Genomic DNA, 27,405 nt, shown 5'->3' with positions numbered 1-27,405 from the left:
TCCCTTATCCTGATTTACTATTTTCTTCACAGAACTTAGCACCATCTGACATCCTATTATTTATTTATTTATCTGTCTCTTCTACTAGAACATAAGCCCCTTGAGAGCAGGGATTTTGTCTGGTTTGGTCACCACCTGAGTCCTCAGTGCCTAGAATACAGTACCTGGCACAAAGTAGAATATTCGATCATTTTTTTAAATAAATGAATTATATTAATAAAAATTTATTAACATCACATTTCTTGAGACACTTTCATATTGTATGACCGTTAGACTCCACAGGTTATTTTGTGGCATTATGTTGGAATGGAATTTCAAGGTAATTGTTCTTTCCTCCTTACCTTAGGCTGACATTTGGTCACTGGGAATTACTGCTATTGAACTAGCCAAGGGAGAGCCACCTAACTCCGATATGCATCCTATGAGAGTTCTGTTTCTTATTCCAAAAAACAATCCTCCAACTCTTGTCGGAGACTTTACTAAATCCTTTAAGGAGTTTATTGATGCTTGCCTGAACAAAGATCCATCATTTGTGAGTATATATGCTATGACTACTATTTTCTATGATCAGATCTACATAGAGCCAGTGTGGTTTGTTCAACAGTGAGGAATACAGTGCCTGTGAAAACTGTCTAAGATTCTTCCCTCTATGTTCCCTCTATGTTGCTAATTTTGTTTAGTTGTTGACAAGATCCGCAGTTCCTTCTCTCCTTCCCCTGCATCTTTTTCTCTTTTTTCTATGGTCCCTAGCTTCTTCTTTATTCTGTTGATCATTTCCTATTTCAGTGGGAAATAAAGTTCATTTTCTAGGGTGTCATTATGAAAGTATATGTATAACTATTCACAATGATTTTTATTCAACTGTGTTTTCATTTTTCATGAAAAGTTGTTTGCGTTTCACTATTTTTAATTTAAATGTTCAGAAATTCCAACATGAAGTTGTATACGTTTCCTGAAGTCTAATGAGCTCCATTCATTTACTTGGCAAAGTTGATTACAGTTGTTCTACTGTTTTTAAAATAAAGCTGCCCGATGACTTCGAGAAACTAGAAATATACAAGAACTGAATTTGATGTGACGATTTTTAAGTTGCTAATGGCTATTCTCATAGTAATAAAATACTAGGGGGAAAAGTATCCCCCACAGCACCTGGTGTTTGTATTTAGATGCGATATGAATTAATGTGTGATGAAGAAGGGGGTCATATGATATGTGCAGATAATTAAAGTTACAGCCTTGCTAGTTTTCACTCTTTTTTCCAATTTACAGTAAATATAATAAAAGTATTTTAAAGCACTATTTTGAAACATTTTAAAATTTTTACTTAATTATCAAAGTCCTGCCATGTGTTTCTCTGCTTTTAAGAAAGCCCTGCTGCCTGTTGCTAGTAGGTAGGCCACTTTTTGCCCATTGGGCTTTAGCAAATTGGTACCAAAGTAGTGAATTTAATTTGGTTGCCTTGAGCCACTTCAAAAGTAGAATTAGCTATTGTCCTGTGGCATTTTAGTTATCCTCATATCTGCAGACATACTTTTACACCTTTCCGCTTAATAGCTGAAGTGATTTCTTATCACTCCTTGCAATCAAAAGAGCCTAGAAATATTCATGCATCCTTTCTTTTTTGTTCCTTAGCGTCCTACAGCTAAAGAACTTCTGAAACATAAATTCATTGTAAAAAATTCAAAGAAGACTTCTTATCTGACTGAACTGATAGATCGATTTAAGAGATGGAAGGCGGAAGGACACAGTGATGACGAATCTGATTCTGAGGGCTCTGATTCGTATGTACCAATTTAATTTTTATGTAGATAGCCCATTTTAATATTGCATATATTTTAACGGTGATCCAATATGCTTTCTCTAGCATAAAATATAAACCTTATTCTAAAGTCTGACTTTAGAAACTGTGAAAATCTTTTAAAATCACCGTCTGTGAAGTACAATGAATTTGGAAACACGTTTTTTTTCTTAGAAGTGAATTGCTTTAGTTTTAAATGGTCTCGGTCTAACCCCTAGTGGATACTTGAGTATATTACAAAATTTTGGAACAAAATTCGATTTAAGGTGTTTTACTAGTTTGCCCAAAGTGATGAGGAGCAATGTCTTCTCTTACTTTGATGGCAACCTGCAAAATCCCTCTGGAGAACTAACGTTTCCCAGCTCTTGGCCATGTACCAAACCGTGATCAGACCGGGACATTGAAATATTCATTTATATCTCATTTGTACACCCTAAAAAGTTGCATTGTTTTTTAACTGCAGCATTTATACTAACATTTTAACCTCTAAGTCCGTAATTTAATTTACTCCTTCGCTAGCTGAATTGACACAAAGGCAACACCAAATTTCTTTAGATATACTACTTGCATTTATGAGAAATTGCCCAACTTTTAAAAGGTCTGAAAAATACCAGGATAGTTGTTTTTACTCTGTTCTAATGGTTGTTGGCCTTAGCTGCCCAATGAGAGTCACCCATGGAGCCTTTCAAAAATGTAAATCGACTATACTCCAATATAAAATAAAAATTAAAAAAAGATCACAAGCCACACTACAGGAGATCCTGATCTAGTCAGTGGGAAGGGGTTGGGGCAGGGCTTTATATATAGTAAGAGACCTTCACGTGTGATGCTGGTACACACTTAGAGTTGAGAACCATTGCTACTCTTCAGTAAAAAGCAGCGTCGAGGGCTTCCCTGGTGGCGCAGTGGTTGAGAGTCCGCCTGCCGATGCAGGGGACACGGGTTCGTGCCCCGGTCTGGGAGGATCCCGCATGCCGCGGAGCGACTGGGCCCGTGGGCCATGGCCTCTGAGCCTGCGCGTCCCGAGCCTGTGCTCCACAATGGGAGAGGCCACAGCAGTGAGAGGCCCGCGTACAACAACAACAAAAAAAAAGCAGCGTCGATTTGAAACTGAGATCAAATGATTTTTTATACATCGGGACAATTCTCCGTTCGGAGTCTGGCTGCATTGATTAGGTATTTTCACCAAGCTGTAGCATTTAGGAGCTTATAGAAGTATCTTTGGCAATCTCTTTAGGGAATCCACCAGCAGGGAAGATAATACTCATCCTGAATGGAGCTTTACCACCGTGCGAAAGAAGCCTGATCCAAAGAAACTACAGAATGGGGCAGTATGTATATGGAGATGATCACTTCCTCTTGGTAGACTTTTTCGAACTATATAGTGAGAGTATGATGGCCAAAGATTGTTAGAATTTAATACCCCTAAACGCTCATCTACCTCACTGTGTCCATAGTAGGTTTCATTTGCCATTCGTTTTGAGCTAATTAAGAAAAGGTCATAGAAGTCATTTAAGTGGCCATTGGTATGTTTTAAAATGCATTTTACCTAGAGATATCTAAACCCAGTGGAATCATGTATATCAGTTGTAATCCTCTAAGTTAGAGAACTTCTGGATGACGGATGGGAATTAGTGATGGGAAGAAAGCATGGAAACTTGCCCTGTATTGGGTCTTTTGGGAGGAGGATTCCAATGAATGCACATGAATGATTATTTTAATGTCATGTGTATAATCTATAATATTTGTTCAAAGGAGCAAGATCTTGTACAAACCCTGAGCTGTTTGTCTATGATAATCACACCTGCATTTGCTGAAGTAAGTACAGATTCATTAGCTTTGGATATCTATTTTAAGAAGTATAATAATTTTAAATGTTATAGCTATTGATCTTTCTCAGCTTAAACAGCAGGATGAGAATAATGCTAGCAGGAATCAGGCAATCGAAGAACTGGAGAAAAGTATTGCTGTGGCTGAAGCTGCCTGCCCTGGCATCACAGACAAAATGGTGAAGAAATTAATTGAAAAATTTCAAAAGTAAGCTTGAAATGTCATTTTAAAAAAACTATTTTGACATTTTCTGTTGCATGTTCATTTATGATGCAGTAATATAATTACCTACTTGATTGAGTCATTCTGTTTATTCCTAACAAAGTCAATTCTTAATAGTCATATGCTTGAAAACTGTTTGTTTGTTGCCCATCTTAAACATTAGCTTTTGGAATTATTATCTTCGGGCATTACAAGGTAGTTTTCCACTGAACGAAATGGCCTGGCTTTTTTTTTTTTTTTTCCTCTCCCTGTTAGTAGGAGTACAGACAAAAGGTCAGGGGACATATTCTTATTTGGACCCTTGTAAATACCACTGAGGAATGCTTTCATTCTTGCCACTACTCTTATTACACTGCTGTTCACATTGTTTCAGTGCTAAAGTTCATTAAGTTTAACCCCCATAAGAAAAGTTAAGGATTTTAGGTAGAGAAACTCAAATGAAGACTCTAAAATGTTCTTATGTTTGATTTCAGTTTCTATACTGCCTCTTGAACTGTTGCTTTAACTTTGTTCACATTCAATAAAGTTCTTACATTTAATTTTTAAATTCCCTTTAAAAACAAGACTTTTGTATGCATATACAAACACAACTCCTTAGCTCAAGCAAGTTATAAAAAGCACTACTAATCTTAGCCTTAATCCCATTATATTGCTTCTCAGTGCATCTTTATATTCCTTTGTATTTGTGATGCCGCTGGGATCAAGTTGGAACAAACCATACAGCCTGTAAAACACATAATCTCCTAGATCTTTCTGGCTGATAAAGCCTATTTATACTCATCAGCTAAAGCCCCTCTTAAAATCCCTTAGTTTTTAGTGGAAACCTCCCCTCTTTTCCAATTTGCAAACAAATCATTGGAAGTTGTAAAATCAGACCCAGAAGGGATTTTTGAACTGCTTTACATTTTAACGTTTACATGATGAGACGCAATACAATTTTTGTTTGCTGAATCAATTCTTTCATTGCAGAGTTCATACAGATGTAAAATAGACACATGCATAGTTATATATCAATTTAAGTTTTTCTTAATTTTATAGGTGTTCAGCAGATGAATCCCCCTAAGAAACTCCTTGTTAGTGGCTTCTATTTCATATGGACCCAGAGAAACCCACCAAAGCTACTTCAAGCTTAACAGTGCTTAACTCATGAGCTCCACGTGCCTTTTGGATCTTTGCGACATTGAAGATTTGGAAGAAGCTATTCAACTATTTTGTGATGGTGTTTATCATTTTATATTTTAAAGAGATTATTTTGTAAGGAATAACTTTTAATACTATAGTTTCACCTGTATTCTAGTAAATGTTGAGATGCAGTTTTGCTTTTAGGTATCATTATTACTTAAGTTACTAGGATGAATACCTTTCATGTTTTGATCTTTAGTTAACTGTACAGTTATGAAACATACAGGTCTTTCAAAGTCATCCTAAATATTCAACTTTTGTAATCATCAAGCCTCAAAAAGCTTTTTTTTTAAACACAAGCATATTCTAAAAATGACTACTGGTGGGGAGGCGGAAACAAGTCACACGTTCTTAAAGCAGAAGGTTTTTTTTAAATTTATTTTTGGCTGTGTCGGATCTTCGTTTCTGTGTGAGGGCTTTCTCTAGTTGTGGCAAGCGGGGGCACTCTTCATCGCAGTGCGCGGGCCTCTCACCATCGCGGCCTCTCTTGTTGCGGAGCACAGGCTCCAGACGCGCAGGCTCAGTAGTTGTGGCTCACAGGCCTAGTTGCTCCAAGGCATGTGGGATCTTCCCAGACCAGGGCTCGAACCCGTGCCCCCTGCATTAGCAGGCAGATTCTCAACCACTGCGCCACCAGGGAAGCCCAAAGCAGAAGTTTTTAATAAGCTCTTAGAAATGAAACCTGGAAAACTATTGACTCTTCTCCCAAGTGGGTATGATATTCCAGGCAGCTCAATGATGATTACATCTGAGAGCCCTGCGTTTGAAACATTTAGAGGCAACATGTAGCAACAGAGTACCTCTTGGTGTGCAGTATTTACTTTCTCTTATAGAAGACACAATTGACCCTTATTTAACATGGTTGGAAAGTTAAAGCAGTACTAATTAGCCAAGGATGGATTTTTGGTAATACCGGAAGAATTAGTTTTTAATTCATTTTTAAAATCAACTCAAATCGCATATTATATGCTTGGATTTGGGGAGCTTAAAAGAAGCTGATTATCATGTGATTATAAATACCTGATCAACAGGTATGAATATAATTTACACCAGCATATTTTTGTCATGGTCATAAAATGTCCTATAAACTATTTATACATTTTTTTCCTCATAACTATCCAATACATAAACATCATTTGTTCATTTTTGAAAGGGTATTTAAATAAGCATTTTCTAGTTCATATGAAAATAACCATAGTACAGGATGATTTCTGTCTGTACAAAGGTAAGTTAGACTGTACAGTTAATTTTCAGTTATATTTATGGTACTGTTACATGGGTAATACCTTTTTCTTTTAAGCCCAGTATATATATTATGCCTGCCTAAGTTCTGAAGTGGGGCTATATTTCAGTAGTTGTAGAATCATTGATATTAATTAGTTTTGATAGTTAATGTTTTATTGTTTGGGTCTGAACAGTTTGGTTTTTGCACAAAAGTCATTTTAATAAACCTGAATAATTGCCAAATATTAGAAGAAAGATTTTCTTCAAGTGAAGAATACAGTTTTTAGTCAAAGTGGCCATTACCTCTTCCTTTTTTGTAATAATACAGACACTTGAATAAGTTGTTTTTATGTCACATGCCAAGAAAATTTTTTCATTGGTGCCTATACTGTAATAATTACTTTTAACACATTGTATTTTGAAGTAATAGTTCAGTTAAATTTTTCACCTGCTATGTAACTGAAACTCAATTACAGTTTATAATTTGTAGAGGTCTGGTGGTAATTTTGCAGCTCATATCGTGTATCAAATGAATATTTTTGTAAAAATAAAAGCAACAAATTTTTAAATTGATTATTTGAAACTGTACAGCACAGCTGCACCATAGATAGAAAATTGTATTGCTTATTCATTATAGTTATTAGTCCTGTAAACTGTTTCTGGGTAAGCAAACTTCAGTGTTTTGCGGGGGGGTTAAAAATAAATATTTAAATTTCCTGGTCCCCAGTGTTAGTTTTCTTGAGGTGGGGGTATGGTGTGGTATTTTAATTGTTTCAAATCATTTCTCCTGTCCCCTTTCATTTATTGTTGGAACTTTTACACCAGTGTTTCCATTGGAAACTAGAAGGTATTCTTCACATATTATTAAACATTGATTATAGCTCCAGTGAATATGTCCTGATTTCTGCCTCCTGTCCTGACAAAATTATTAATAGAGTCCTCTTTCACTCAAAAATGTCCTTCCTAGGTTACACAATAAACTTTATGGTCACCCTAGTTATAGTTTTATTAGGAAATTTTATACAGATTTGAACGCTGTATTTCTCTGGGGGAAACAAATTTCACAAAGATTTCTAGAAACTGAGATGAGAAATAGCATATAATCCTAAAAGAATTTGAGTTTTTCCTAGGGAAAAGGTCAAAGATGAACTTAATATAGCTTTGAGTATCTATAGGATTAATATATAGGTGATTGGGTTTCAATATATTCTTATTATTAAATAGCTATTCTAGACTTGTGAGTTACCGGATTCGATTCCAGGAGCAGGAAGGAAAGTGCTAGCATGTTGGAAAGAGGTAGAGTGAGGTATATTCAAAGGGATTTTTGTGGTGTAAGGACTAGGAGAGTAAGAAAACTATTCCATCCATCTTTTCTCCATTCAGTCATATATAAAAATAGCTTGCTTACATAATTGCATCATTTCTTTGAAGTCACTACCTAACATTATCTTGTAAATATGTTTTACTTACCATTAAAATCAATAAAGAAAATAAAGTTCTCAAATAGAATGCTATACCTTCCAAGGGAAATAATAGAAAAATTTTGAATCAGCCAAGAGTAGAATTTTGGAAAAAAAAAAAATAGAATTTTAGTTCATTAACTCAGCCTGGAGTACTATCCTTTTTTTTTCAGCTACCCCAATTCTACCACTTCTCCATCCCTGACTATACATTTTTACCTGCTTCCCTCCTTTTCCTTGTTCTCTAAATGTCCCTTCCCTTAATTATAGGCTAGAGCCAATTACTTCTGAAACTGACTGAAACAAAATGAAGTTCATACTTACAACTTAATTTTCAAATAAATGGGTTTCCATCACTCTTTATTAAAATGCTATTCATCTCATTTCCTTGCCTACATGCACACAACAAGATATGGCAAAAAAAATGCTTACAGGAGAGATTACATAAACAGACCAACATGTTAACTTTTATCTTTCACTACATATTATAGCTAGTTAAGAATAGAGAGTAAGTCAAACATCATATTATCCCCATCAGGCAGATGTCTGGCTTTAGAAATTGATCAACTCCTGAATTCCTGAGGTTTAGAATTCTGCCAAGTCCTAGATTAATTATAAACTTGTGTTCTGTTGAGAGGATCTATGTTCCTTCTTGTTCCTGAAATATAGGAGAGCCATGCTCCCCCTAACATATGTTATAAAAATTGAAGTCTTTGGGGCTTCCCTGGTGGTGCAATGGTTGAGAGTCCGCCTGCCATTGCAGGGGATGCGGGTTCGTGCCCCGGTCCGGGAAGATCCCATATGCCGTGGAGCAGCTGGGCCCGTGAGCCGTGGCCGCTGAGCCTGTGCTCTGCAATGGGAGAGGCCACAATAGTGAGAGGCCCACGTACCGCAAAAAAAAAAAAAAAAAAAAAAAAATTGAAGTCTTTAACATAAAACAGGGCCATTTTTACTGGGTCCCACATGAATAATGAGGACTGAAACCTTTAGTTGTAGTATTGTTTAAGAACAACATGACCAACACACTCACAGTCTACTAAACCGCTAAATGATATCAGAACCCAATTCTATAGGTCAATCCATACTGTCACTGTTCTTCAGTGTTGAAGAGCCTGACCTTCGTTTATAATGTCTCTTTGGGGAAATGTATAATGGAGATGACAAATACCCACCTCACTCTGCTATGGGGCTGGTGAGGAAAGGGCATGTTCCAGAATGATTCAGAGGGAATAGAAGAGTGAGGCTTGAGGAATGGGGCAGAGCTGGATCTTTCATAAGCTAAGTGCCTAATCTTAGAAGAGTCCCTTAATACCAATGCATAGTAACAAAGAAAGTGGTTTTTGCAGAAGGTTCCTTATGTTTCACCTAAGTTAGTAACATGGAATTGGCCTGGAAATGTTCATAGGGTTCACGTTTTAAGCTAAAAAGTAATTACGTGGTTTTCACAAAGTCGTATCTTCAGCACTTGATGTATTGAAAGAGACATCTTCATCTTCTTCATCTAGCTGTAGGCTACCAGAAGACAAGCGGATTCTGGCCGTGGGTGAACTTATTCCTTTGTCATACAAAGAGTAGTAGTCTGGTTTAAGAATCTCTGATTCAGAATCACTGGATTCACTAGCTACATACCCTTCTGTTGCTCCCTGATCCACTAAAACTGTTGGAAACTCCTGCTCTGCAAACACATATGTAAACAGGTCAGCTTTACGACTCAGAGCAGGACAAGGCCCTAAAGGTCTAAATTCTGATCCAAAAGGAAAACGGATAGTTTTCATGTCTGATTGGCTCTGGGACCGTTTAGGGGTTGGCTCTTGAATGTTATATGCAAATGCATCTTCTAAATTTGGATCTTCCTCTTCTAGATCTACATTGAGGTTGCCCCTGCCAGTAGTTTGGGCCATAGCTTCATGGAGTTCTTGAAAGTCTTGCTGAAAGCTCTTCATTCTGAGGTTCCTTGGGCTTCTTTTGGCTGGCTTCATTGCGGTAGGCTGTAGACAGCTGTCTGGCCTTTCCCTTTCCTCTGCCATGATTGGAGACTGTCTGGGCACCTGGGGTGGTCTGTCCACATAAAAGAAGACTTGGGGAAGCATAATAACCTGCTGACCAGTACAAGGAATATAGGGCACATCTGTGTAAGTTAGCTGCCTTGCTGGACTCACTTTGCTTATAAGGGCAGAAGATGTGCTCGTGTGATTGTCAGCAAACTTACAGCTTGTTTGGAAGGAGCTTAGAGGACTCCTTTCCTCAAAGTAGTCAGGATCGGGGTCGGTGGTAAAGACAGGGTCTGTATAAATAAAAGGGAACGAGGAACTGCTCTGGGACTGATGTAATGATGTGGGCTCTGCCTCTGGTTTGGAATGCTCCAGCTCGGCTGCAAAGGTCACCTCCACTGCAGAGTTTCTCCTCCTGCTGTCCAGCACAGGCTCAGAGGCGTGCACTCCATTCACATTTCGGTAGTACCCACTGCCATAGGCTAGTCTCAAATCTTCCACCTTGAGAGAAAGAACATGTTGGTGAAAGAAGGAAAAAACCATTTGGTTGGGGTGGGGGCAGGGATCTAAATCAGCCTTGAATTTTCAAAGGTAGTTTTTCACAAAGGCCTTTCAACCCATGTTCTATGCCAGGGTTGATAAATAGATACATAAAAGGTAATAACTTGTACCACATCCCAATTTATGTGCTGAAAAATACACGACACTTTCCTTTCTCAACACCATCACACTCCCAGCCTCCGCATTCTCTATCTACTTGAGCCAGCATCGTACTTCAAGCAGTATGGTTAAGTAGCTGTATTCATGAGCTAGGAGTTCTGCCTTTTGGTCCTGGCTCTGCCTTTATTTGCTGTGTGACCTTAGGCAAGTCTCCTAACCTCCCTGTTCCAGCCTCCTCCCTATTTTCTGTAAAATGGTGGGGAGGAGGGCTGTAAATGGCATGAGATGGTCAATCAATAGATGGTACCTTCCAGCATTATACCTCTGTGATGCCTTTCAGATAAAAATTGCCTCTGACTTGAATGAAGACAGAGTTTATGAGACCTCTGATTAATTTTTTTCAAGAGAGAGCAATGGTTCATACTATAAAACTCAAATGAAGCCATCATCTCACAGTTCCAGGAGAATAGTACTTTGTTCTTAACAAAATTACATAGCAAAAGTACTTTAAAACCTTGACCCAAGGGACTTCCCTGGTGGTGCAGGGGTTAAAAATCCTCCTGCCAATGCAGGAGACACGGGTTCAAGCCCTGGTCCGGGGAGATCCCACATGCTGCGGAGCAGCTAAGCCGGTGTGCCACAACTACTGAGCCTGCGTGACACAACTACTGAAGCCTGCACTCCTAGAGCCTGTGCTCTGCAACAAGAGGAGCCACCGCAATGAGAAGCCCACGCACCACAACGAAGAGTAGCCCCCGCTCGCCACAACTAGAGAAAGCCCACGTGCAGCAACGAAGACCCAACGCAGCCATAAATAAATTTATTGATTTATTTTTACAGTTACTTTTTTAAATTTTATTTTTGTGGTACACGGGCCTCTCACTGTTGTGGCCTCTCCCGTTGCGGAGCATAGGCTCCGGACGCGCAGGCTCAGCGGCCATGGCTCACGGGCCCAGCTGCTCTGCGGCATGTGGGATCTTCCCGGCCCGGGGCATGAACCCATGTCCCCTGCATCGGCAGGCGGACTCTCAACTACTGCGCTACCAGGGAAGCCCTAAATTTATTTATTTAAAAAAAAAAACTTAAAAAAAAAACTTAACCCAAGACCTTATAGCTTCTTCTAAGCCTTAAGATTTTCATAGGTAAAAAAGTAGCTTTTAGTTTTAAAAATACAAAGCCATAGAAATTCGTTTGGATCTGCATTTTGCAAGATGTTAGAAATACAGGTTGCAATTTAAAGACGTGCCAGATCTTTCCAGTCTATAAGGCACACACACCAGTTTACCCAATGTTCTTCTATTGGCTGGAGACTGAGTTGACAGACCTCCCCAGGAGGCTAATGCAACTTGACCAGAGTGACCTTTTTACATACTGGGAGATTCTGGCAGAATTAATTCCTGGAAGCATTTGAAATGTGCATGTATTACATTTATATAAAGAAGAAGGAATTTTCAAAAACCTTACTTGTTTTGACACATCATAGAGGAGGTCTGGTGAGGACCTGCACTGTCGTTCATGGTACTGAGATGGGTAATGTTTCCTGAAATCCCCAAACAGAGAAGGAATTGAAATAGTCTTCATGTGAGTACAGGATCCCTATAAATCTCTAAATTCAACTTAAAAATCAATGTGACAAGTGGGAAGCAGCCACATAACACAGGGAGAGCAGCTCGGTGCTTTGTGACCACCTAGAGGGGTGGGATAGGGAGGGTGAGAGGGAGGGAGACGAAGGAGGGAAGTGATATGGGAACATATGTATATGTATAACTGATTCACTTTGTTATTAAGCAGAAACTAACACACCATTGTAAAGCAATTATACTCCAATAAAGATGTTAAAAAAGAAAAAATCAACGTGACAAAGAGAAACAAAACCATGTACCTTTCAAATGGCAAGCTCTTCAACCTCCCCTTTTTCCCATATTCCAAAAGTTGCCTTTGGGTTCTTCCGCTATTATAAAATCAAGATAAACAATTTTATGAATGCTCTTTGTAACCCAGTAGGCTAACTAAAACTCAAAAGTGTCATTTATTGTTGAAATCGAAAGATTCTGGATGAATGACATATGTCGTGAATCTCTGACCATCCCATTAATAATACACCCATTTACCCGAGGATCTGGCAGAGCAACCTCAACTATTCAGAACCCAGAAAGTTTTAAATGCTTCTGAACAGCGCTATATAGCAGTTACAAATTCTGGCCTTGAAAACTAATATACTTTCCTTTAAAGGCCTTTCCCCTTCCTCCAAATTTACACAGGGTTTCTAATGAGGCTATTTGTCTGGTCTCGCAATCCATGACAGGAGAAAAACAGCTAACTAAACAGTAGAAGAAGGTTGCTCCAGTCAGACATACACTAGCAAAGAAAGCCAGCTGATTGCTGGGAGAAACACAAGAGCCAAAAAAGAAATCACTAACATAATAAAATCCAAAAAGTCTGGGCCATTTATCACTGTGGTGCAGGGTCTGACATGCCTCCCCCGCCCTGAGGCTGCCACTGCACTACAGCTGCCAGCAGAGGATAAATAAGTGATGTTTATAATAGGTCATTAAGAAAAGGGACAAATATCCTCAGTATCATCTGTTTAAAAAGGCAGGGATTTGTAGAATACATTTTGGAAAGAGTCCATAAAAATATGTACGTTGTAAAAATCTCACTTTTTACTGGGGCAGGCTTCTACTACTTGAAAAAATCCTTCACAGGAAGCACTGGATTCGAATTTTTTATCTTAGCTAAGAGTTTGAAAGCATCTTCCAAAGAACTCCTAGGCTGGTGGGATCAAGTAAAAACAAGTTCTTATTTTGACCTCGCTTCCTTTCCTCCAAGGTGTTAACGTGTAGTAAGGAGCCTCCACTACAATATTGTTCAACCTCTCAAATCCCTTAGCCCCTGCAGTGCTTTCTCACCCTATCTTTTCCCTAACCACCACCAAAAGGATGTTGTTGAGCTGTCCTTCCTATGGCTAGCATGTAAGTTGCACGTGAGGAAAACAGTAGGTTCATTGACTACGTTTTCTCAAACGGCATATGCCCCCTTATCCTTGCAGAAATTCTGATCTAACCTCTTAAGTGGGGTGTACACCTGCCCCTACCTCCCTGTTAGGAAATATTGACTTAATGAGTCACACAGAGAATGAGCAGTAAAGGGTATCATCCTTTATGTGATTGAAATGGATTCTTTATTGCTTCTAGAATTCAAGCTCCTCCTACTGCCTTCCATGCTATTGAAAAGAAGTTGTGTGTTTAGTTTGCCTGTGTGCAATATTTAATTACCTGTAGCGGAAACTGGAACCCTTGCTGCAGAGTAGCGTTTTAGGCTTTGATTTGGGCTCTTCAGAAAGTCTGAAGAAAGCATGGTACTCCACACAAGTCTTCCAGAAAGCCTTGCAGGCATCTCGGCTGGCCATGGTGAACTCCAAGGTATCCTTGCACAACACCTGTATAAACCAATTTCCATCAAGCAAAACATCCTTCAAGAATATCAAAGACCTTCAAATCCCAACGCCTTCTAAACTATTGGTCCAGGGGCCCATCCAGCTTCTGATTTTCCACTTGGCTCCCTTTGGCTTCACACCTACTGAAACCAAATGATTGGCAAACTTCCAAGGAACAGACAGGGCCACTGCTCAAAAACAGAACCTTCTCTAAGAAGCAAATCTTGCTCTGCACACCCTCCTCACCTCACACGCTTTTTTACCCCCTCTTCTCTGCCAGGAACATATTTATGAAGTTGTAAATTAGGTTAAAATGAACATCAAAGGACATCCTTTCAAAGTGGCAAGAAGTTATAAATGACCAACAGGAAAAGGGGAGGGAGGAGGAGATCTTTCCTACAAATGGTAGGCTTTATAGGATGATTGTATATACATGAGTCTTTTTAACACACCAGCTAGAAACATTCTCCCTCTTTATGCTGCCTTGTTCTATGATGCTCTGTGTTGCTCATTTAGCGTATTCTAATCGGCTGTAGGGGAGCTTAGTCTTCCAGACCTAAAGTGCAAGGTTGCCCCATCTCCTGACTCACTATATACCCCCATTTGCCCATGCACGTGTGCAGTCCACTTTGCTGCTCCCCTTCTCTCATTCCTCTCCAGGTCCCTGTATGCAGCCCTGGGATTCGTCACAAGCTTCGCACTGGATTCAATCTTCTGAACTGCTCAAATGAACACTTTTATCTAAGGCTAAGGTTCAGAGAATGAAGCCCAAACTACTGAATTATCTGTAGGTCAAAAATGTAGTTGATACATATTTTTAATTTCCTTTATAGTCATAAAAAATTCTTTCTAGCCCCTTTGTCCCACCCTGTACAATGCAGCCTTGCCCAATAGTTGCTTCTTTTGCTTAATATATACCCACTCCCCACATCCTGCTTTGGGAAAGAGTAGGTATTCAATTATTTGGCATGTAGTAGGTGTTCAATTATTTTTGCTTAAGGAAAGAAGATGAAAATGCTTTATAAAAGGAAGCAAATAACGTTGAATTAATATGTCCACAGTCTTAGATCTGGGCTCTTTCATTTGACTTACCAAATCCCTGAAAAATGGTTTCTAAGGAGACTTGTCTTTCATCCCAGCCACCCCATTTTCCTATTACTTTATTCATTTTGAACTGCCAATAGGATTTCTTAGTGTTTTGCCTTTAGTAAAAATATGACTAAAGCTCTGGTTTATTTATGTAGAGGCAAAAGAGAGAGAATATTATTGGTCAGGGCCAGGCAGATTTCATCACTCACAATCAAACCATTTGCAGAAACAACCAAGAAATCTCAAGTGAGTAGAAAGTAAAAGAAGTTATTCAAAAGCTACTTACCAAGATGTTGGCATGAAGTTTGATGAGAAAATGTTTTCTCTTAAAACTCAACTTGCGGATTTTAGCCCAGTTGAAAGTATTTATCTTTGTATTTCCCTATGATGAAACACATGCAAATTTCAGGATGAATTTCAGCACAAGCTGGTTTGTAAGACAATGCAAACCTGTTGGAAAATGCACTTCATGAACAGGACTATCCTTGATCTATCTCTTGCACAGACTGATCCAGTTGTACTAGATAGAAGCTATGGCCAAAGAAGGCATTCCAGGTGGGACACAAGCCTGCTCTGAAATGCAAGTAAGAAGGGGCATGCCTGGGAAAAGTTTCTAACCAGGATAGGGGATCACAGTAGAAAAAGATTGCAGGTATCCGGGTATACCCCACTTTTTGAAAGTTCACTTTATGCCACTTCGCTTTTACTTCGCTTTGACGAAAGACCCACATTATTACAAGTTTTTGCTAACTGAAAGAAATCCAAAGAGGATTTTTGATTTTACTCCAAAAAAGGAGAAAATAAAAATCAGCATTTGTTTTGCAGTGAGCTGTTATAGAGCCAGCACACACCCTGAGCAGTGAGAGCAGCACCTCTTAAGCTCCTTCCCCAGGAACTACACTCTGCTCGGCAGCTCAGCATCAAGCCACCATAGCTTTGAACTGTACATCGGTACTTTATCTCGATTTATTTTGTGCACCCATTAGCAAAATGTGTCCTCAGGTAATGCTTCTTCACTTTACACTCTTTCAGCTAGGAAAGGTTTCATAGGACTGCTCTACTTTCAAATAGCAGGGGAAACCTGAACTGCAATAGCTCCTCTAATCTCACCCCCTTCCCATGTTTCCAAATTCAACTGCTTTTAAAAAAAATCCCATTTATTCTGCCACTCATTTACTCAAACCCCTTCAATAGCTCTGCACCACCTACATCAACTCTAAACTCTTTTGGCTTGATTTTTTTGCCCCAACTATATTGACTATAACTTTGATCTCACTGCTCCCAGAAAACACCTTTCCATCCTACTCTGTACCTTCCCTCCCATAGGTCTCCTCATTCTCCTTACCCAGAATGACTAGCACCTCCTCTAGGATATTCCATATCATTGCCATAGCCTACACCCATTTCTAACTCCTCTGAACTCCTTTAGCTCTCCTGGACTATTCAAACAGTTTAACTCTCTTGTTTGTTTGTTTGCTCACATAGTCCAAAAATCAAAGGGGGCACAAAAATAAATATATTGAGAAGTCTCACGCCCACCACTGTCACTTCTACCTCTGTCCCCATCTAACCACTGTCTACAGGTAACCACATTATTTTGTTGGGTATACTACTTCTGCAACTAAAGTAAATGTGATAGATTAGCTTTTGATTACTCATTGTCTGATATTGATCGTTATTTCTCTGGTCTTTCAAAATAAATTGTGACTATCGTAATGACAGGAGCCATATGTCATGCTTAATGTTAGTTTCTTGATTATGTCATCCTTTATCCTTCTCAGGGCCTTTGCCTGTGTGCCCTTTCCCTGGAACACCCTCCTTCATCAGGCAATCATATCCCATTGGTCTGGTTAATTTCCTCAGGTCTTACTTAAATGTTAAGTCCCTTTCACATGTGTTACCTTAGCATCCTGTGCTTCCTCTAGCACAAAGCACATCACATTTGTTTATAATTACTTGTTTAATTGTCTGTCTTCCTCCTACTGGAATTTAAGTTCCTATTAGAATTTAAGTCAGGGTCATGCCTGTTTACCTCTGCAGCTCTAGTACCTGGCACAGAGTGGATGTACAATAAGTATACTGATAGAAGGATGAATGGATTGCTGCCCAACTATAAATATACTCAAACTCATTGAATTGTACCATTAAAACAGATGACTTTTATGTTATGCAAATTATAGCTCAATAAAGCTGTTTTTTGTTAAAGAAAGAATAGTACAATGAAGAACAGATAGAGGGTACTCAATACATAAATACTCTTTGACTGGATTTCAGGTAGGACAAAATAGACCATATATATTGTTCCCAACTGTCCACAGAAGTATTCACAATGAAAGAGATCACAACTAACATGACAGTCTTGCTCTCATACCCTTCCCATTTTCTCTCATGCAATAGGAAATAGCAAGAATCAGGGTTAGCAAGAATAGATACATGAAAGCAATCTTGAGAAAGAAAAATGGAGCTGGAGGAAGCAGGCTCCTGGACTTCAGACTATACTACAAAGGTACAGTAATCAAGACAGTATGGTACTGGCACAAAAACAGAAATATAGATCAATGGAACAGGATAGAAAGCCTAGAGATAAACCCACACACTTATGGTCACCTTATTTTTGATAAAGGAGGCAAGAATATACAATGGAGAAAAGACAGCCTCTTCAATAAGTGGTGCTCAGAAAACTGGACAGCTACATGTAAAAGAATGAAATTAGAACACTCTCTAACACCATACACAAAAATAAACTCAAAATGGATTAAAGACCTAAATGTAAGGCCAGACACTATCAAACTCTTAGAGGAAAACATAGGCAGAACACTCTATGACATAAATCACAGCAAGATCCTTTTTGACCCACCTCCTAGAGAAATGGAAATAAAAACAAACAAACGGGACCTAATAAAACTTCAAAGCTTTTGCACAGCAAAGGGAAACATAAACAAGATGAAAAGACAACCCTCAGAATGGGAGAAAATATTTGCAAACGAAGCAACTGACAAAGGATTAATCTCCAAAATTTACAAGCAGCTCATGCAGCTCAATATCAAGAGAACAAACAACCCAATCCAAAAATGGGCAGAAGACATAAATAGACATTTCTCCAAAGAAGATATACAGAGTGCCAACAAACACATGAAAGGATGATCAATATCACTAATCATTAGAGAAATGCAAATCAAAACTACAATGAGATATCATCTCACACCAGTCAGAATGGCCATCATCAAAACATCTACAAACAATAAATGCTGGAGAGGGTGTGGAGAAAAGGGAACCCTCTTACACTGTTGGTGGGAGTGTAAACTGATACAGCCACTATGGAGAACAGTATGGAAATTCCTTAAAAAACTAAAAATAGAACTACCATATGACCCAGCAATCCCACTCCTGGGCATATACCCTGAGAAAACCATAATTCAAATAGAACCATATACCAAAATGTTCATTGCAGCACTATTTACAATAGCCAGGACATGGAAGCAACCTAAGTGTCCATCGATAGATGAATGGATAAAGAACATGTGGCACATATATACAATGGAATATTACTCAGCCATTAAAAGAAACAAAATTGAGTTATTTGTAGTGAAACGGATGGATCTAGAGTCTGTCCTACAGAGTGAAGTAAGTCAGAAAGAGAAAAACAAATACTGTATGCTAACACATATATATGGAATCTAAAAAAAGAAGAAAAATGTTCTGAAGAACCTAGGGGCAGGACAGGAATAAAGACGCAGACATAGAGAATCGACTTGAGGACACGGGGAAGGGGAAGGGGAAGGTGGGGTGAAGTGAGAGAGTGACATGGACTTATATATACTACCAAATGTAAAATAGATAACTGGTGGGAAGCAGCCACATAGCACAGGGAGATCACCTCGGTGCTTTGTGACCACCTAGAGGGGTGGGATAGGGAGGGTGGGAGGGAGACTCAAGAGGGAGGAGATATGGAGATATATGTATATGTAAAGCTGATTCACTTTGTTATAAAACAGAAACTAACACACCATCATAAAACAATTATACTCCAGTAAAGATGTTTTAAAAGATTAATAAAAAAAGAATAGATACATGTATATGTATAACTGAATCACTTTGCTGTATACCTGAAACTAACACATTGTTGATGAACTATACTCCAATATAAAATTTTAAAAAGTTATTACAAGATAATGGATATATTTCCCTGAGCTGTATAATATATCTTTGTTGCTTATCTAAAAAAAAATAAAAATAAAAAAGAATCAGGGTTTGAGTGGACTGGGTAAAAATTCCCTCCTGGGTGAACAGGTGTGCCTGTGATCCATTGGGTCTTTTGTCCATCAGTGTGGCTCTCATGCTGTAAAGTTTATAACCACATAAATTAGAAGGTTAAGATTCTTGTTGCCAAGTCTGTACCTGATCTGCTTTGTGACTTATCTCAGTGCTCTAATTCGGTCCTGGGGGTCAGTGGGTCTGAAGCCACCCCTTTCTTTGTCACAGGTGATTCATTCCAAAGCCTGTCTAGGTATCTGCCTATCATTCTGAAGCTTCTTAAACCTTAACTTGGATCTGAATTCATTGAATGCTCACAGATATAAGAAGTCCAAAAAGACTGAAAAACTGTTGAAAAATATGTTCTGGCCACATTCCAAGGAGTGAGGATTAATGGTGATGGAGAGAGCCCGCTCTGGAAAACAGAGTCCTGGGAAAAGGATGAGTCAGTAAACATCAACCATTGCTTTCAGGGTTGGGCACTAATTCCCTACTAGCTGGCACTGGGCACCTCCAACAAAACTGCTAACTGAATGAGAACAACCCTTCAGGTTGTTTCTGGTGGATTTGGACAGGCTGAATGCACTTTATTTCACAGCCTAAGCTTTTAGGATGCCAAAAACCTGTATTCTTATTTAGGGTCTAAAAGTTCCAAAGAGCCTCTTGACTTCATCTCTTCACCATGCTGGCCTGATCTAATGTGTGAGCTCCTGAGAATCAAAACAGTCAGCTCCAGACTGCAAATGGAAGCAAAGGACATCAAGGGAAGGAGGCTTACCCTAAACTCTTCCAAGCACTGCCTCCTTTCCTTGCTGGTGGTAAGACTGAGGGGTGGGGTCACCTTGAGAATGGACATTCAAGTTTGAGCCAAGATAACACCCAAAACTGAAGACTTTAAAGGAAAAGAGCTGTTACCCGTAACACCAGTACGCCCATGTGAGCAACAGCCAGTTGGATCTGCATCCCTTCACCATCACTGGCAGGGTGCGGCCTGATGCCGTACATATCCAGCTTCCTCGCTATGTCCAGTAGCAGAATGTCAGCTTCAGCTGGGCTCCTGCCACTGCAAAGGGAAAGAATTTATGAGCCTAATAAATGCAGCAAGAATGACGCCTAAAAGAAAAGAATGACACCTCTACCCCGAGAGCTCGAAGAGGAACTCAGTGTTTTCTTGAGCCTGAAGTTTCTCTGACTTAAAGGCTTGCTTTTAAGAGTCTGTCCTCAGCTTCAGTCTTCCCTGCCAGCAGAACAGGCGGAAGCAGATGCCAGGGAAAGTACTTACATGTGCTTCTGATGGAAGTGCACGATCTTGCTCTCTAAATCGTCTTGGTTCGGTAAGTACCGGGTTTGTGCCAAATATTTCCTATCTGTTTCTTCATGAAAGTCTCCCAGTTCTGCTGCATGACAGTAAAGTGACATTTTTTACATTACCATTGATGAGTTAAGCAGTGGAGCACCCAGCAGACCCTCTGACCTCCCCCAAACAGCCCTTTCTTTGCAGCCAGTGCAGCCCTAGACCTCCTGAATATATGTATATTTGTTTCAGGATATGGGTGGTGGGGGAGGACCTAACTGGTTCTTCTTCAAATAAGAAGCAGTGGGTTGTTATGAAGTCACAGACACAGTGTAGGTCTTAAAGGCTCCAGGATCATAGATGAATATTTTCTTATTTTCTTCTCCCACATTCTGTTGATGATCTCTTCTGCTTCTGATCAGTCCCTGTTACGAGTTGAACTGTGACCTCCCTCTCAAATTCATATATTGAAGTCCTAACCCTCAGTACCTCAGAATGTGACTGTGTTTAGAGACAAGGCCTATAAAGGAGTGATTATTTTAAAAATGAGGCAGTAGAGTGGGCCCTAATCCAATCTGATTGGTATCCTTATAAGAAGAGGAAATTTGGACACCAGGCACCAGGAATGCAGGTACACAGAGGAAAGACTGGGTGAGGACTCATCAGGAAGGCAGCTATCTGCAAGCCAATGAGAGAGACCTCAGAAGAAACCAAACCTGCTGACACTTCAATCTTGGATGTCTAGCCTCCAGAAGTGTGAGAAAATAAATTTCTGTCCTTTAAGTCACCTAGTCTGTTGTATTGTGTTATGGTAGCCCTAGCAAACTAATTCAGCCCCCTAACCTCCCTCTGCCTTGATCAGGCATTATTAAGAAAGGAGAATACAAATGCCAACTCCAATGCAAGCCAGTCACAGCCATTCATCACTCTGTACATTGGGAACCTAGTAAAACCCTGCTATATGGAATCCCCAGTCGGTGAATAATTCTGGAAATTATTCTCACTTTTCCAAATCACTGGAAGTTTATCCCTGCTCATAATCTATTCTAGATATATCCAATTTATTGTTATAATAGCACTGTGCCTACAAAGGCAATTGAGGTATATAGGATTATCTGCCCCTACAGTAAATGGCTTGAAACTGTTTTGATTTTTGAATTCTTGTGTGTGCTTTATCATTATTATGCCTTTTCCCTCTCTGTCAGATTAATAGGAATTACTTCCTGGTCATTGACTTCCCCTGAAGAAGTCTCTACTTGGTTCCAAATTGTGACTTCTAATCTACCATAAAATGGGCACCCAAAACAATTTTTACAATTAAAATTCACATTTTAACATGAAAAAAGGGGAATGCAGATATCCAAACCTGTTCGCATTTTATGAATTATAAGAGTAAATAGACTCCATGGAATCATGTGGTGCTCTCCTATTGAGTAAAATTCATGGACATGGGGGCATCAGTTTTGAGTACTAGAAAGTTATTTTCTCTTTTGGCTTGGTTTTCTATTGTGTTTTAGACAGATGGCATGCTCATTTTTAGATAGGTGAAGTGTGTTTATATATTTCAAAACCACATTAGAATGAAAATCTTTATATAACAAACTTTTTTAAAAAGACCAAATCAATGGCTCTTTTATCTATTTATTTTTTTCCCAAATTGATAAATGTACAAATCTCATTAAAACTTAATCAGTGGCTTCCCTGGTGGCGCAGTGGTTGAGAGTCCGCCTGCCGACGCAGGGGAGGCGGGTTCGTGCCCCGGTCCGGGAAGATCCCACGTGCCGCGGGGCGGCTGGGCCCGTGGGCCATGGCCGCTGAGCCTGTGCGTCCGGAGCCTGTGCTCCGCAGCGGGAGAGGCCACAGCAGTGAGAGGCCCGCGTAACGCAAAAAAAAAAAAAAAAAAAACCAAAAAAACCAAAAAAACGTAATCAGGCCCACCCATATGGTTTCACTAGTTAATGCTATCAAATATTCAGATAAGATACAAATACCAATTTTTCACAAACTCTTCCAGAAAAGAGAGTAAGGAACACTTACCAACTCGTTCATGAGGCCAGTATTACTCTGATACCAAAATCAGACACAGACATCACAAGAAAACTACAGATTAATATCTCTCATGAATACAGAGGCAAAAATCCTCAACAAAATACTAGTAAACTGAATCCAGCAACATATAAAAAAGAATTATACATCATGACCAAGTGGGATTTATCCCAGGAGTGCAAGATCAGTTCAACACGTGAAAGTTAATTAATGTAATATGCTATGTTAATAGAATAAAGGACAAAAAATACATTATCATATCAATAGATGCAGAAAAAACATTGGGCAAAATCCAACACCAATTCATGGTAAAAACATTCAACAAACAAAAAAATTGAAGGGAACTTCTTCAACCTGATAAAGTTGGAAAACCTACAGCTAACATCATAATAATACTAAATGGTGAGAAACTGAGTGCTTTCCCCTAAGACCAGGGACAAGACAGGGATGTCTGCTCTTGCCACTTCTATCCAACATTCTACTGGTGATTCTAGTCAGTCAGTCTATATATATATATATATATATATATATATATATATATATATATATAAATCACTTGCTGTACACCTGAAACTAACACAACATTGTAAATCAACAATACTTCAATTTTAAAAAAAGAGCACACACACACACACAAAGAAAATGAAAAGTCAAGCCACAGATTGGAAGAAAATTTCACAAATTATAGATCTCATAAAGGATTTTTAATAAGAATATATAAAACTCTCTTAAAATTCGATAAGACAACCCATTTTAAAATTGGCAAAAATTTGAATACGCATTTTACCAAAGAAAACATAGGAATGGTTAATAAACAGATGAGAAGGTGCTCAACATCATTAGTCATTAGGAAAATGCTAATTATAATTGCAATGAGATTCATTGCACTAGAATGACCATAATCACAAAGATAGACAATACCAAATTTTAGTGAAGATGTGGAGAAATTGGAAACCTCATACATTTCTGGTTTTATTGTAACAATTTGGTGAACAGTTTGTCAGTTTCTTAAAATGTTAAACACAAATTTACCTTAAGACAAAACAATTACATTCCTGGAAATCTACAAAAGAGCGATGAAAACATGTGTCCACACAAAGACTTGTACATGAATATTCATAACATTATTCATAATAGCTAAACTGGAAACAATCCAAATGTCCCTGGCCAAGTAAATAGATAAATAAAATGTGGTATACCCATAAAATGGAATATTACTCAGCAATAGAAAGGAACAAACTGCTGTGATTCATGTTACAACTTGCATGAATTTCAAAAACATTGTGTTGAATGAAAAAAGCCAGATACAAAAGACCACATATTTTATCATTCCTATTACATGAAATGTCCAGAAAAGGCAAATCTATAGAAACAGAAATTAAATTAGTGGTTGAGTGACTGCCAATGGGCATGAGAGAGCTCTTTTGGCACGATGGAAATGTTTGAAAACTGGGTTGTGGTAATGGTTGCACAACTCTGTAAATTTACTAAAAACCATTGAGTTACAGACTTAAAATGAGTGAATTTTATGGTATGCACATTATACCACAATAGAGCTGTTTTAAAAAATAAATTAAACACACACACACACACACACACACACACACACACACACACCCCAATCTTTCTCTTTATTAAGCACAAGTATTAAGCACAAGACCTTACGTTGACCCTAAGGAAAACATAGGAACATAGGAACATAGGAACATTCTCTCCATGCAGGACTATAACAATCTAGGAAGAGACCTATGACATACAAATGAGTAAATATCATTAGTGATAGAAGGTAGCATGTGGTGTGAGCACCTTCACTGTTACCACGCTGGTCCAAATTACCATCATCTCTCTCTCTCCTGCTGTCGTCTGTTATCTTGTCTCCCCACTTCCACCATCCCTCATAAAGTCTATTTTCTCTCATTTTTAAAAATTGAATAAATTTGACATATAACATTGCAGCAATTTAAGGTGTACAGTATGTTACTTTGATACATTTATAGATTGCAATATGGTTGCCATTGTAGCAATATTTATCACATTACATAATTATAGTACAATATTATTGTCTATATTTATTATACTGTACATTAGATCACTATGGCTTATTTACTACTCGCTACAAATTTCTGTTTTCACCACAGCAGCCAACATGATGTAGTTAAAACCTAGTTCAGATCATTTCACTCCTCTGTTTCAAATGCTACATTGGCTTCCCATCACATTTAGAGTAATGTCCTAGGTCTTTAATATGCTTTTAAGGCCCTCCATGATTACTGTCTCCCTCTCTCCCTCAGTTCCAGCCATCCACAAAGCCTGCTTAATGTTTCTTGAATACTCCCAGCATGCTCCTACCTCAGGCCCTTTGCACTGGATGTTCTCTGCCTGGAGCTCCCTTCCACCAGATTTCTGCATAGCTTGGTCTTTTACCTCCTTCAAGTTTTGTTTAACTATCACCTTCACAGTGAAGCCTACCCTGACCACCTTATTTAAAAATTCAGTACCCAGCCCCCGAATTTCCCTCTCTCCCTTCCATACTTTATTTTCTCCAGTGCACTTATCACCTTCAAACTTACATTATATATTTCCTTATTTTGGTCTGATTGTCCTCCACTGCCAAAATGTGAGCTCCACGAGAGCAAAGATCTTTTTATTTCACTGCTATGTTCCCAGTACCTGGCATGTAGTAGGTACTTAATAAAATTTGCTGAGTGAATGACAAAGAAGAGTTACTGTACTAAGGGCATTCATAAAAGGGAGGCTTCATTTGGAATGTACAAACTGTATTTGGGAGGAAGAGTCTGGCTAGAGCCAGAGGGGTGTGTAAGAGAGATTTAAGCAGATGAGGTCAGAATGTGGAGGTTCTTGAATGCCTAGAACATACATATTAGATGAATAAATAAATGAGCAAACGAATGAGCATCCTGGCTGTGTTCTGCACACTGTCTTAGCAACCAGTGAAATAATCTGACCTGGATGGATTGTGAAGAGCTGACTCCTTGAAACTTTCGCTTTTTTTCTGTGGAAAGAGCTTCTATTGACAAACAAAATATCCTCTAGAAAAGCTGAAGTGTTCTGTGCTATGCCTGAAATGGCCACTAGGGAATGCTCAAATCCATACTGTTGAACTATTAAGAATGAAATTGGGCTCCCCCATCAGAGGCTGTCTGGGGAGCCCCAATCCTCTGACTGCTGCCTTAAACAGGCAGCTAACGGAGAAGGATAAGTCTTCCAATATTGTTTTCTCCACCTGCCTTACCCCATCTCCCGACCCCACCCCAAGAACAATACTGGACATATAGTTAGTGTCCTTGGCATTCAAGGCCCTTCAAAATGATGCTTAGTTTTTTGCCACCTCTCCTAAACAGACCCTATGCTCGAGTTGTACTTGAGCTGCATCCTCTGTATATACTTTTTCTTGTACCATCACCTTTTTTTCTTTTCTGTTTTCTCTGCTTATCATTACATATCCAATTCCTATGCATCACTTTAAGGCCCAGCGCAAAAGCCATCTCATCCATAAGCCTTCCCTGATAACTACTGGTCTCACTGCCTTCCTGAGACCCTGGGCTCTCATCCTGTCTCGCTTATGAGTCACTTGGTAAACACTGATTCATATACTGTCTCTATCCAAGCCCTTCATTCTGGAGTTCCCAGTGAAATCAGAAATCTACCATTTCTGGACTGTCAGGAAGGCAATGGATAGAGTTCAAAAATGAACTTTTGAAACAAAAAAATGAAGTTATGATCCTTCAGGAACAGTAAGGAACAGCCTATTCTTGGACGGCCTCTCTAGAAGAGAGAGAAAGTCCAGCCAGCCCTAGAAGAAGAGATAATATTTCCAGCTGCCTTAATCCTGCCCTCGGGGATACAGGAGCAGCCTGACGTGCCCAGCTTCACCCCCTCCCAGGAAAGGCCCCACTGCTCCCCGGGCCTCTTTTCCCTGCCTACATTACTCAGCCTAGTCCAAGGACTTGGCTGCTAGGATATGGGGAACTCTAATAGACGCCTGGGGCCTTTTTCCCTTTTAGTTTCTCTCCACCTGCTGTACTCTGTGCTTTGTTCTCTGGAATCGTGATAAAGAGCAACATGGGAATCACATTAAACGTGACAATGTGCTGCAGAAAGCACGTACCAGAAATGGATCCTGGGGCAAGCAGAGGGAGTGGGGGCCTGCCTAGCAAAGTCCATGCCCAGATTAGTCCAGACCAGCTCCTGGAGAGCAAGCCTGGGGCAGTGGGAGGCCAAGGTTAGACCGAGATAGAAGAAAATCAGCATTTACTTTTAATCTACATAACTGCTCTGTGAGAAGGCATTCTTGTCACTCTTTTAAAGACTAGGGAACTCAGGCAAAGACAGATGAGGGGACTTCACCCAAGGCTACAACAGTTAGAACGTGCAAACAGGATTTGAATCCAAATCTCAATGACTACAGTAACCAGCCTCTTTCTACTGGACCCTGCCATTTCTATATATCTCATCCAGGCTTTCTCTCCTCTACAGAGAAGCGCTAACATGATGATAGGGATGTTGAGGGTGCTCAACCTCTTTGCCTGGTTCTCTAGCTGGCTGATAGGCCCCAAAGTCGACATTTGCTACTTACATTGTAAGATGTGAGATATCATCAACGCTGTACAGTTGTCACTGCATGGAAGCCTTCCCAGAGCCAAATCCTTCTTTATTTGAAGAGTAAAAAGATACCTGCAAAGAAGTGGGGGGAAATCTCTTGAGGAAGAAACAGGAACAAGAAAGAAGCATTTCCCTTCTCCCAGATCAAGATGTTTCAAGAAAGACACGGTGCCCCCAGTCAGGGAGATGCCTTTTGGGGGTGGTGAGTAATGCATAGGCTTTGCTTCGGCCCCTAACCAGCACTAGACCACAACTCAGCTGATCCAGCATTTCAGCAGGCCTCACAGCCATTAGGA

The 27,405-nt window shown here is 39.4% G+C and overlaps 2 protein-coding genes across 2 annotated transcripts in view; one reads left to right on the top strand and one right to left on the bottom strand.

Annotated features, from left to right (window-relative positions):
• STK26 (serine/threonine kinase 26) overlaps positions 1-7,130 on the top strand; it is a 65,147-nt gene extending 58,017 nt beyond the window's left edge. The window contains exons 7-12 of the mRNA XM_060003144.1: positions 347-532; positions 1,633-1,781; positions 3,036-3,129; positions 3,554-3,616; positions 3,699-3,835; positions 4,889-7,130. Of these exons, the coding sequence (XP_059859127.1) occupies positions 347-532; positions 1,633-1,781; positions 3,036-3,129; positions 3,554-3,616; positions 3,699-3,835; positions 4,889-4,913 (654 nt within the window). The 3' untranslated portion in view covers positions 4,914-7,130. The remainder of the gene's footprint in view (positions 1-346; positions 533-1,632; positions 1,782-3,035; positions 3,130-3,553; positions 3,617-3,698; positions 3,836-4,888) is intronic.
• Positions 7,131-9,131: 2,001 nt separating this feature from the next.
• The window catches only part of FRMD7 (FERM domain containing 7), a 41,712-nt gene continuing 23,438 nt past the window's right edge, over positions 9,132-27,405 (bottom strand). The window contains 8 exon segments of the mRNA XM_060002753.1: positions 9,132-10,208; positions 11,832-11,907; positions 12,250-12,318; positions 13,643-13,806; positions 15,179-15,274; positions 20,062-20,209; positions 20,429-20,543; positions 27,084-27,181. Coding sequence (XP_059858736.1) covers positions 9,132-10,208; positions 11,832-11,907; positions 12,250-12,318; positions 13,643-13,806; positions 15,179-15,274; positions 20,062-20,209; positions 20,429-20,543; positions 27,084-27,181 — 1,843 coding nt within the window.

Source organism: Delphinus delphis, chromosome X (assembly GCF_949987515.2).
Source record: "Delphinus delphis chromosome X, mDelDel1.2, whole genome shotgun sequence".
Lineage (NCBI taxonomy): Eukaryota > Metazoa > Chordata > Mammalia > Artiodactyla > Delphinidae > Delphinus > Delphinus delphis.
The sequence above is the reverse complement of the archived record's forward strand: the minus strand, read 5'-3'. Positions and strand labels throughout refer to the sequence as shown.